Source organism: Fistularia commersonii, chromosome 3, assembly GCF_037954325.1.
Source record: "Fistularia commersonii isolate RoL2024-O1a breed Wild chromosome 3, RoL_Fcom_v1.0, whole genome shotgun sequence".
NCBI lineage: Eukaryota > Metazoa > Chordata > Actinopteri > Syngnathiformes > Fistulariidae > Fistularia > Fistularia commersonii.
This window is the reverse complement of record NC_141286.1, coordinates 8,953,886-8,964,927: the sequence shown is the minus strand read 5'-3', so window position 1 is coordinate 8,964,927 and position 11,042 is coordinate 8,953,886. Positions and strand designations below refer to the sequence as shown.

At 51.1% G+C, this 11,042-nt stretch overlaps 2 protein-coding genes across 3 annotated transcripts in view; one reads left to right on the top strand and one right to left on the bottom strand.

Annotated features, from left to right (window-relative positions):
• Positions 1-144: 144 nt before the first annotated feature.
• Positions 145-10,511, bottom strand: farsb (phenylalanyl-tRNA synthetase subunit beta). The gene is made up of 18 exons (XM_086143523.1): positions 10,408-10,511; positions 9,916-9,971; positions 9,658-9,812; positions 9,484-9,556; positions 9,246-9,361; positions 8,558-8,708; positions 8,365-8,473; positions 7,681-7,751; positions 7,530-7,591; positions 7,119-7,170; positions 6,966-7,027; positions 6,675-6,882; positions 6,524-6,604; positions 6,349-6,441; positions 6,075-6,192; positions 5,777-5,929; positions 1,320-1,467; positions 145-1,013 (listed from the first exon to the last, which is right to left on the bottom strand). The coding sequence occupies exons 1-18, from the start codon at positions 10,463-10,465 to the stop codon at positions 245-247; spliced, it is 2,535 nt and encodes an 844-aa protein (XP_085999649.1). The 5' UTR covers positions 10,466-10,511; the 3' UTR covers positions 145-244.
• acsl3a (acyl-CoA synthetase long chain family member 3a) overlaps positions 10,440-11,042 on the top strand; it is a 29,119-nt gene continuing 28,516 nt past the window's right edge. Inside the window, exon 1 of one of the 2 annotated variants that reach the window (XM_086143532.1) lies at positions 10,440-10,554. The gene's annotated coding sequence lies outside the window, so the exon portion shown is untranslated. The remainder of the gene's footprint in view (positions 10,555-11,042) is intronic. The other variant, XM_086143527.1, reaches the window with a different exon arrangement.

Sequence of the window (11,042 nt, the reverse complement as noted above, 5' to 3'; positions counted from 1 at the left end):
ATATGAAAACACAAGACGGCTCTTCGCCGGCGTTCCTTCACACACCATGAGGAGGAAACATCAGGAGGAAGGTCTGGAGGAACGCCAGAGCACCTGCTATAGAATCCCAGGTAAACTGGGAATATTAGAAAAAGAAGGCAGAGATAGGTGTGATTGAGCTTTATTTATCAAAGGATGGAAAGTCTTAAAAACCATCAGAGGACGGTCAGTGTGGCGCATCGTTCCCTCTGCGACGGGACGGCAACTAGATCTTGTTGAAGGCGGCCACATCCACCGACTGGACCAGCTCCTCGAAAGCGGTGATTGCCTCCTCCAGCATGTCGGTGCCCACCTTGTCGTCCTCCACCACGCAGCCGATCTGCAGCTTCCTGATGCCGTAGCCCACGGGGATCAGCTTGGACGGCCCCCACAGCAGCCCGTCCATGCGGATGGCGCGGACACGGGTCTCCATCTCGCCCATGTCGGTCTCATCGTCCCAGGGTTTCACGTCGAGGAGGATGGACGACTTGGCCACGACGGCGGGCTTCCGGGCCTTCTTGGCGGCATACTCGGCGAGCCGCTGTTCCCGGAGTTCCGCCGCCTCCGCCGCTTCGGCCTCGTCGTCCGAGGCAAAGAGGTCCAGCTCGTCATCGCTGGTGGCGGCGGGTAGCGGTGCCGGGAGGACGAACTGCTTCTTCGCCGCCGGGAGGCCCGCTCTCTGTTGGCTGAAGGACTTTATATGGTTGTACCATCGCGAGAGGTGGCAAAGGGCGGGTGGGGGCGGGGCTGGGATGGCGTCGAACACCGCCGTGTCGGCCTGCGAGGCCACGAAGCCCTCGATGTAGCTCTTGTCAGCCAGGAAATCATCGACGGCTCTGAGGCCCTGTGGCGTGCCCACGTCTCCGAACACGGTCCTGGTGGAGGCGGCGCAAGGCACGGGCCCAAGCGGAGGTTGGCCTGACGCTGGGAACCGGCGCGCGGCGACTTCCTGTGCGGTGACGTGGTGCGTGAGGGGGTTTTCAGCCGAGGGGCCGCTGGAAGAATCAAGGCAACAGATGATGAGTCACTGAGCTTAATCACCCAGCGTCCCCTTGGGAACGCCGTCCCAAAGCAGGACCACGCAGGAATGTGCACGCCCACACGCAGATGCATGCCACTCACACTCACACCCAAAACACAATGGCGTCTCAAGAAACGTTTAATTCCTCTAACTTTAAGCAAAAACGGTCTCATTTCGCCGGCGACAGGGAAAAGGGGAGGAAGTGACCCCTTTGTTTCTTAAAGCTAGCCGGATTCATCTGGAATACTCAAGAGACGGAAGTTCAGGAGGGGGAAATCACAGGAAGGGCTCGATGTCCATCTCCAGGGCGGCGCAAGGCATGTTCAACTCAAAGCGGCCCACAACGTCTGGGTGGATGACCCCCAGGCATCCCACGCTCCGCCCGCGCACCAGGATCTCAGCGCAGCGGCCAGGGAAGAAAGTGGAATCTGAGGAGGGGAAGCAAGAGAAACAGGGTTTCAAAAAAGTTCTCAGCTTGGCCCCGCGGCTACTTGCACTTAATTCTTTGCAGCGTCAGACGAACAGCTGGGACTTTTTAATTTTTTTTTTTTTTTAAATTCTTATGTCGTGTTGCCATGTGACCCGCCGGGATCTGGTTTCTGTGATGTCATCAGAATCCCCCCGCGCATTTACTGGATAGCGAAACGCCCTGATTCTGCAGTAGCACAGGTATATATGCATCTCCGTGGCATCACAGAGGGATGTGGTTACTGTGCAAACAGGAAGTAGGAGTGCAAAGAAAGTTATCGTGCAGCGGCGGCACCACCAGACGGTGATAATAGCCGTTTTTGGACTGAAAGGTTCTGAGAACTGTCTGGTTCGAATTCCGTTCCATGACAAGGCCAGCTCCTCCTCCAGGGAACTATTTAGCTTTGCATTCCAACAGGCTGGGAGGCACGCGAGAGTCTTCCATGTGCGCGTAAACACCACACTCAAGAACTAACAGCCGAAGAAGAAGAGGAGAAAAACGATGAATATTCATGTTCTGCAAGGTTGTTTTTTTTTTTAGATGGGTTGTCTTTTCACCTTCTTCCTGCACTGCTTCAATGTGTGAAGAACCCTGTTAACTGTTAGCTAGCTCCAGGCGTAACTTGGCTGAAATTTTTATGTTCCTCTGTGAGTCCTGGAAACCCTGTGGTGGCGCGACGGGCCAGAAGAGTTTTGACCTCTTCGGCACTCCATTTCTCGCTGGTTCTGTCCATTTTGTAACAAGAAAACAGCCGACCAGCGACCCCAATAGACTATGAAATTGACGCTCCTTACTCAATGGGCATGGCTTATGAGATCCACCAAGCACCTAGCACCGAGGTCCCTGGTTCCTCTGCTGTCGCAATGCATGGAGGAACTGTCTAGTTCCTGAAAAGGTTCCAGGAACTGCAAATAGTTCCTACAGTGCCATGAGATGGTGAACACGTTTCTCTTGCGTTCATCAGAAACAGTCGATTATCCTGAGTCTTCTTATTGACTCCTTTTTTCAGATATCTGAATTCGAACCCGCTCCGGTGTCTCCTCGAAGTTTACATGCTTGTGCACACCTGGGCTGCCGTCCATCACAGCTGAGCTGTGCGCGGAGAACGGCTGCGGGGGACCCTGCGGTGTCTGGCGCTAACGGGATGAATGTTAAGTCGGATTTTCGCTGTTTAGCATTAATCGCTGACAGCAGCGGGGATGAGAAATTGTCACACGCTGTTACTTGGCGACGGTGGGGGGGCGGCTAGGGGCGACTGGAGCGCAGCTGGTTCCCCTCCTCGTACCCTCACCAGAGTTTCACCTCAGTATTTTTATCAAGTGGCTGAGTCTAGCTTTGGCTTGGAAAAAAAAACCAGAATAACAAAAAACAAAAAAAAAGGGCCGGTGATGTGAGAGGCGTTCACTGTCTGCCATCGGCAAACACTGACGCGCGGACGGACGAGACTCACTGAGGGATTTTAACAGGAGGCTGGGGTTGCCATGGCAACGTCCCCCACGCACAGAGAAAAAGGCATTCTCCCGCCGTGCACTGCTTCTTCCCACGCTGCCTTGCTAATGGGTTCCAGAGCCCACTGCCTGGACGTTAAAGCTCATCACTATGCATGAAGGCTGGGAGGGGACGGACGGTGTGTGTGTGTGTGTGTGTGTGTGTGTGTGTGTGTGTGTGTGTGTGTGTGTGTGTGTGTGTGTGTGTGTGTGTGAGGGAGGGAGGAGAAAGAAGGAGAGAGAGAGAAGTAGCGACTAAGGGTTGGGGGGATTCTGCCATTCACTCCTGTCAACGTGTCAGTCGTGCGTCGGCTAACGCGTCATCTGCTTGCACCGTGAGCCGGGTGCCATGGCAACTGTAGAAATAGCTCCGGCGCATCTTTGCCCAATCAGTCAATGAAAGCTCTCTCAGCCGGAGCCGGGGCTCGCCCACTCTCATTCCAGGGAGAGAGAGAGAGAAACAGGTGTGCGAGGGGGGGAAGAGGCCGGAAGGAGGCCTGACAGACGTGACATTCGCAGTTTCTGGAGATCATCTCCTCTCTTGGGAGTGTTTTTTTAAGTCCCTAGAACCTTTTAGCGGAAGTGGACTGCATTCAGACAGCAGGGGGACCAGAGTCGGGAGTTAGCTCAGACTCTGTTTAACGTCTTTATACGGTTTCCTGGAAACTCAATAGGGCGCAGGTGATTGGTGGAACTCTTAAGCCACACCCATTTCCGGATAAATATTGCTGACTACAGGGCACCATATTTAAATACTGTTGCAGTCGCTGGTCGGCTGTTTTCTTACAAAAAAAATGGACAAAAGCAGCGAGGCAGAGTGACGAAGAGGTCCAGGCTCTTCTGGCCTGCTACACCTCAGAGGGTCTCCAGGGGATCGTAGAGGAAAAACATGCTCTTCAAAATGAGTTCGATAACAGGGTTTTTCAAACATGCAAGGACAAGATAAAATCTGTTGGTTATTATTCCCTCCCTCAGCTAAATAGTCACTGACGCTGGTGGATTTTAAAGGTGTTATGTTTTAGGTTCCGGTGCAGATCATCGATACGTGTCCTCCTGTCAGGTGTTCTCCACTGAGGGTTTATTTTTCCGAGTCCATTTGACCCGACCGCGTGCTGCTAACTTGACCGGGACCCGAGAGAATGACTTCTAACGACCATCTACGGCAATTAGCCTTTTCTCTTACTGGCGCTAATGGAGAGCGGGCGCCAGTGAACATCACGAAGGATGATGAGCCCTTCAAGACTTAGCGCTCTACAATCAATACCTTGTGGGGTGGGACACACACACACACACACGACAACCATGTGTGCGCTAACAAGGGGGTGTGAGACTGGACGTCCCATTGGACACAGTTGTTAAGTGAATCCCAAGCATCTGCCTCTTAAATGGGCTTCTTCGTCTTAGATCCCCCCCGCAGGAAACCGAGCTGACGTGCACTCTGGGGCCGGATCACCGTTTTAGCCCCAATGATGGACACATCCTGGGGATGTGCGCGCCTTGTGTCAGGTGAGTTCTCACGGTGGGGTCGCAACCTTGTAATGCGGTTAAAGGAGGGCGGGGGGGGGGTGTGTGCTGACATACGCGGCAGGGATTAGGCTAATGGTGCGCAGAGTGCGGAAAAAAAAAAAAAAAACAGTCGGGGAGAGACGATGTGCATTAGCCCGTGCCGAGTCCACTTTGGCTCGCTAACGTGTGTGTTTTCCGCCTGTCAGGTAGACATGAGTGTGGGGAATGGACAAAGTTCCTGTCTGTCCTGCTGAGCGGAGTGTGTAAGTCCCATGTTTCCTTGCACCTTGCAGACTTTACATGCCCTCGTACGCGACTTTCTTACCCCCTGCTCCGCACCCGCAGTACTTTTCTGCACCCCCCCCCCCCACACACACACACACACACACACACACTCCCTCCCCCACTGACACTCGAGCCTATTGATTAGGTGTCGGAATGGGAGTGAACATCCTGCAGTTTGACCTTGGGGCGTGTCAGCCAATGGGCCGCGAGAGAGGAATCAATCAGATTCTTCCTGTATTCATATTCGTCGTATTTCAATTTAAAATACAACGTAAACTTTCACTGTGTGCATTAGCCTTGTTCGGTCATGTGACCTGCTGGTTCGATGAAGGCTTTGGAGGCCTTTTAGCATGTGGACCGGACACACCGCGCGCTGTGGTCACATGACTTGCCGCGGACATTCTACTGTCACTGATGTGTTCTGTCACTCCAAACAGGGCGCTTATCTCTCACGCCATCAAGAGTCTGGGGGATAGACACACATGAAGAAGGTGCAGCAGGAGATGTTTTGCCAATCTCTGGTAGGAGGAGCTAACCTTCCTGTCAACTGCAACGGGTCAACCAATAGGGTCGTAGCCGGAATGAGGTTAAGTTATCCTACAACTGTTGCTACCATGGAAACCATCTCGCCACAGGAGTCTTTGCAGTACAAAGTTTACAGTGCTAATGATGTAGCCCTGTGTGTAGCGAGCAGGAGATCAAGTATCTGCGATGTTCTATATGTTCAGCTTCACCATCTGCAACGCAGAGCCGGATTGACATAATCTCAACAGAACCTGCTTTCTGACCTCACATTACAGATTTATTTGTCCGCTGGCGTGGCGGCTAAATAAATAAGCTCTGGATGACAGGAGCACGTTGGGATTTTCCCTTACCCGCATCAATCCACTCCTAAGATGTTTACCATCCGATACGGGACTTAAGCACTGGTTCACTGCTATAGCGCACGCACGCAGGAACGCACGCATGCATGCACAGTGGGCTTCTTACCCTCCATTGCCTGGATGTGGTAGCCCTCGCCCCTGGCAGGCTTCACCTCCAGCAGCTGCATGGTGCGGTCCAGCAGGCCGTGGATCACCTCGAAGCCCGGGCTCTTGTTGTAGTAGACAGCGCAGAAGCGCCGGCTATTCCGCGCACCGACATCTGGTTGGCAGGATTGGGGGATGTGGGGGGGGGGGGGCGGTTATCCTCATTCGTCATAATATTGCAACATGCTCCACATTCACATTGCAAGCGGAGTGCCATTACGATTTGTCTTTTCGCTCCGCCACTTCGTGTCCTCGCTCACCTTTGGTCTCGTCCTTCAGCACCACATCGGATATCTCAAACAGCTTGAGGGGAAGGGGCATCTTCCTGTTGGCTGCCACAGTTTTCAACAGGCCCGGCAGCAGCGTGGTGCGCGCCACCTGGCGGACAAACACAGCGCCGACATTGGAGGCGGGGTTGCGGTCTTAGCAGTGAGCGGAAGAGCTCCCCCTTGTGGAGTGATAACAGTACGACATGACACTTGATGCTCGTCAATACGCCCGCGGCCATGGGGGTTTCGGTGGATGTTCTGTCACCTGGAACTCCGCCGTCTTGGGGTTGGCGATGTGAACCGCCCCTGTCTCGGATATCTTCTTGCCGAGCTTGTCGGCGATGTCTTCTTGCGAACACTGTGAGGGAAGATGTCAGTGAATGAACGTCTGTGCTTCCCGTTGGGGAGCGAGCGCTTGCGTTTGTCCGCGCATTTCTTACGAGGGCGAAGTTGAGGGCCTCTGTGAAGCCGGCTGCTGCGATGTCTTGCCGCAGCAGCTCCGTCAGTTTATTCAGCGGGAGCTGGAAAGGAGCAGCATGTCGTGAGCGGCGTTCGGTGATGCAAAATGCTCGATGGGGTGAGCTCAGGTACCTGGTTGGCGACAGTGTAGGTGCGCGGTGTGGTGCGGGTTATGTTGTTGAACCCGTAAGCCATGGCCGCGTCCTCCATGATGTCGCAGGCGTGGATGACATCGGACCGAGTCGGCGGGATCTCGACCTCGATCTCGCTGCCGGCACCCGTGGCCTGAGAGCGCAGGCACATCCGCGTCAGCAGCCGGGCGATGCTCTCCGTCGATTCACTGTCAAGAGATGCACGTGTCTGTGATCAATATGTCGACACACGGCAGTACCTGTTGTTTAATTAAAAGGGTAAAATACTTACTTAATGCCAACTTTGGAATTGATAAACTCACTGGACAGCCTCTCCTTCCTGTAGGCCAGCTCCTGAGACAAAGAGACGGGAACAATGGAAAAAGCTCCACATGATGTTTTATGTAACGTGCCGGCGAAAAGAGGATTACGGCGACCGCAGTACCGGGTATGTGTGGGTCTTGCCGTCCGGGTAGACCACCTCAGCCTCCTCTGCTCTGAAATACGAGACACAAAATACAATCCCCTTCTGTACACAAACTTGCACTTCAATCCCCGGGTGTGCGGGACGGACAGAAAACCACAGGAACGGCTGAATGCTGTTAGACAGCGGCCATATTGAAAGGCGCTGGGAGACGGAGGGGGGAAAGGCATTTTGTGGAGGTCTGCTGGATGCATTTGACTGCGGCAATGAAGAGGAGAAATAAAATGTTTTAACAAAGTCCAGCTGACAGCTGATGGAGAGCAGCTGCTGTGACGCCATTCCCCCCAGTAACGGGGGGGGGGAACGGCCAAACCCGAGCCCGCTGTCATTGAACATATTTCGAAACTTCTTTTTTTTAAAACGCGAACTTACGTGAATGGTTGTGCGCAGTACTCGCTGAACATGGTCACCATCATGTCCAGCACGATCTTCGCCTGAAGGTGGAGAAGAGGGGAAAGGGGGGGAGCTGAGTCCCTCATTGGCCGGCATACCATAAACCGGCGTTAATCTTTCCGCTTGTTACCTTGGTCAGGTCGGTGGCCGTGCACTCGATGAAGACGTTTCTCGTCTTCAGGCTGATTTTCGAATGATCCCCTGGGAGGCGACATGGGTTCGGCATGAGCGGAAGGGAACGGCGATTCGGAATAGCGACGTCCTGTGTCGCTTTCAGCTTCATTTTGACAGCGTTATAAGATGTTCTGACATTGAACCCATCCAGATTTAGTCAACAAAACCTATGACAAGCTGTATTCAGCACTGAGGAATGTTTCAATAATAAGATAGATATTCAGAGGAAACATTGTGTTCTTTTTGGATCCATGACATGCCGTCATGACTCCAACACTGGAAAAGCGAATGCATGCATAAATTGACTTTTTTGTGATTGTACTGCCACCTTTATCTTCATCTTGAAGGGTTAGAGGGGCATTTTGAGGATATTCATGTCAAACAACAGAGCTCTGTGATGCACAACTGGCCCCGAAAACACACCCAACACGTTTAAATCTTAGTGAATCAGAAGGTGGTTGAACCTGAGCCCCGGACTTTCTTTTCTATTCGAAACCCCGGGGGTTTGTGAACAGACGTTTCTCTAACTGCTGTGCGAGGTTAAGATGTTTTCAGATGCACAATGTTTTTTGGCCCTCCTGCATGCTAATGGAGACGAGAGCGACAAGGCCAGGGAGGAGAATGTGATCTGGGGGCTCACCGTTGATGATGGGGGGCATGGAGAGGACGATGCCATTGCTGTCATAGATGACAGGGTACGCAGGCCGGTCTTCGATAATGTGGAGGTACTGTTTCAGGTGGCTGTCCGTCTGCAGGGGCCAAAGCGGGGAGAAGCAGTCGCTCAGCAAAAGTGCGACACGCTGGTCAGAGCGAGAGGCTCTTTATCTTTTCACCTTGTAGAGGCTCATGAGCTCCTCGGCGGTGTATTCTTTCGCCTGGTTCAGGGGTTTGAAGCGAATGTCCCTGGGCGCCTTGGCCGTGTAGGTGAAGGGACCCGAGATGGTGTCCAGGTCATGGGTCCCGATGGCCACCAGGGTCCTCTTCCTGCAAATACACTGGGACTTTCATACCACTTCGATCGCGGTGGCGTGCTCATCAATTATGCAGGGCGTTGCACCACAGCATTTTATTGGCTTTCAGTTTAATGGAACGATGATTTATCCGGAACAATTGTCTTATAATGAAACACGTAGTGCATTAATAAGGCATTGGCCTTTCACCGGGAATCGATACATGTCCGGAAATCAATGGTTCTTCGGATCTCTTTGCTTTCTTGAAAAGAAGTAGAAAATACAGAATTCACTCTGAAAGGAACATTATCTTTTCATTATCATTATTTCTTTCTTTCGGCAACTAATGTAGACAACACCCGCTTCAGAAATGTTGGTATGACATTGTACGGGGGCCTTGCTGTAACTGTCACTTTAGCAATGAAACACCCATCAGAAACAAGTTTGGCTGACTGTTAAATTCCAACAGACCTACTTGCACTGCCATTGATTTCAAATCATGTTGCTCGGCAACTGGAAGAATGTGCTCCGGGGAAGCGGGCGCAACTGTCGTTGCAGCAGCCGGTCTAACCTGCATATGTTCTGATGCAGTTTGTCCTGGAGCTCGATGAAGCTGTCGTAGCGATCCTGCGTGAACGTGATGTTCCTCAACACCGCCGCCACGGCGTACGGCCGCACCACCGCCGTCTGTGAGGAACGAAAGAGCGTGGAAACCGTCACACCTGACCAATAAAACCAAAACACGAGCGCCAAACTACAATTGCATTCTGCAAAAAGAAATTTACAGATGCTGCAAGATGCTATCCCACCTCTTTGGTGATGATTAGCCTCTGACGGTCCCCGCTTGCGGGGCTGATCCGTGTGTAGCGAGGGGCCTCAATCCTGGAACAGTAATTCAATCAATGTAGCAGCAAAATAGAAAAAGAGGACAATTGTCTTTGTCAATACTTAGGGGGATTATTCTATTAAACATCAGCACACACTTGTTCTTAAAGACTTGCAGTCCACGGACCAAGCCCTCCAAGCACAGCAGGTCATAGCGGTTTGCCGGCACATCGATCTTGTAGAGGGTGACATCTGACGCCCAGGCTGCCTTGGAGTCGCCCTGCTCTCGGCTGATTATCTCCTTCTCGGAAGTCTGGGTTCACAAAGCACACAGAAGGAGCAAGATACTCAGTTTCACTCAGCCATACAGTTGAATTAATGATGGTTTGACTCCTTTCAGAAACGTGCTCACTCACTATTTCATCGAGCTCCAATCCGAATTCGAAGCACAGCTCATCGAACTCCTCATCAGCTGGAAACGGAAATAAATGTACTATATATTTATTTTATCAAAGGGCTTATAAACTGGCAGTACAACTTCCGGCCCCCTTGCGAGCACTGGCATTTAGACGGCAGCAGAGCGCCTGACGCAATCACGGTCACATCCAACGTAGAGATGTCAGGACACTCATTTACACTTTATTCCGATTTTCTTTATTATTTTTAAAGGGCGTCAGGACACGATGATACTCAAGACTATTCTTCTTCTTTAAAATTAAACTATTTTGTTTGTTAAGTCAAAGTTAAGTGAGTAGCTCCAGAGGTTGCTAACATTGAAGGCGAGTGAGCTGCCGCTTCCCGGCTACACATTCAAACACTGCCTTGTATTTTTACTTGAAAATCCGACCGTTGATTTGTTAAACTATATATAGTTTAATTCATTAAAATGCGAAGGAATTATGCCTCACTGTATTCTTTGCCCAACGCTTTGAAGAGAAGATCCCTCTTTACACCGACAGTCGGCATGCTGGATGCTAATCTCTGCTAGCCACGGATGGAAAAGGACCCCAGCAGCCGGCCGTGGCTGTCCGAGGACGTGCCTGACTGCAAATCTGGTAAGTGCCGCGTCTTCGCCGACCAAGATTTAGTTTTAATCGCGGTTTGTTAACTTATTTATTTTTTTACATTTTAAATGTTACATCTGTAATTATGACGAATCCGTATGTGCACCCCTTTGACAAATAAATGATTTCATTGTAAAAGAAATCCAATATAAATCAATACACGCTAATGTTAAGCAACCATTAATCATGCAATTACGAATACTTGAAATGAAATAATGTATTGAATTAAAATGAACTACATTGCTTATTTATGACCTCCAGCGAGACTACTACTATCCTAAATCCCAGGGTGAAAGAAAGAAGTGTTAGGCAATTCTCATTGGTATTTAGAAAATCCTCCCTGTGTACTTGGATGCCATTCAAACTCAACTTGCTGAAATCAGGGTCAGGGTTTAAAGAACTGCCATCATTAATAAAAAAAAAATAAAAAAAAAGGCTTGCTAAAGCTACTTTGTTTCAGAAACATGGCGATGATGTGG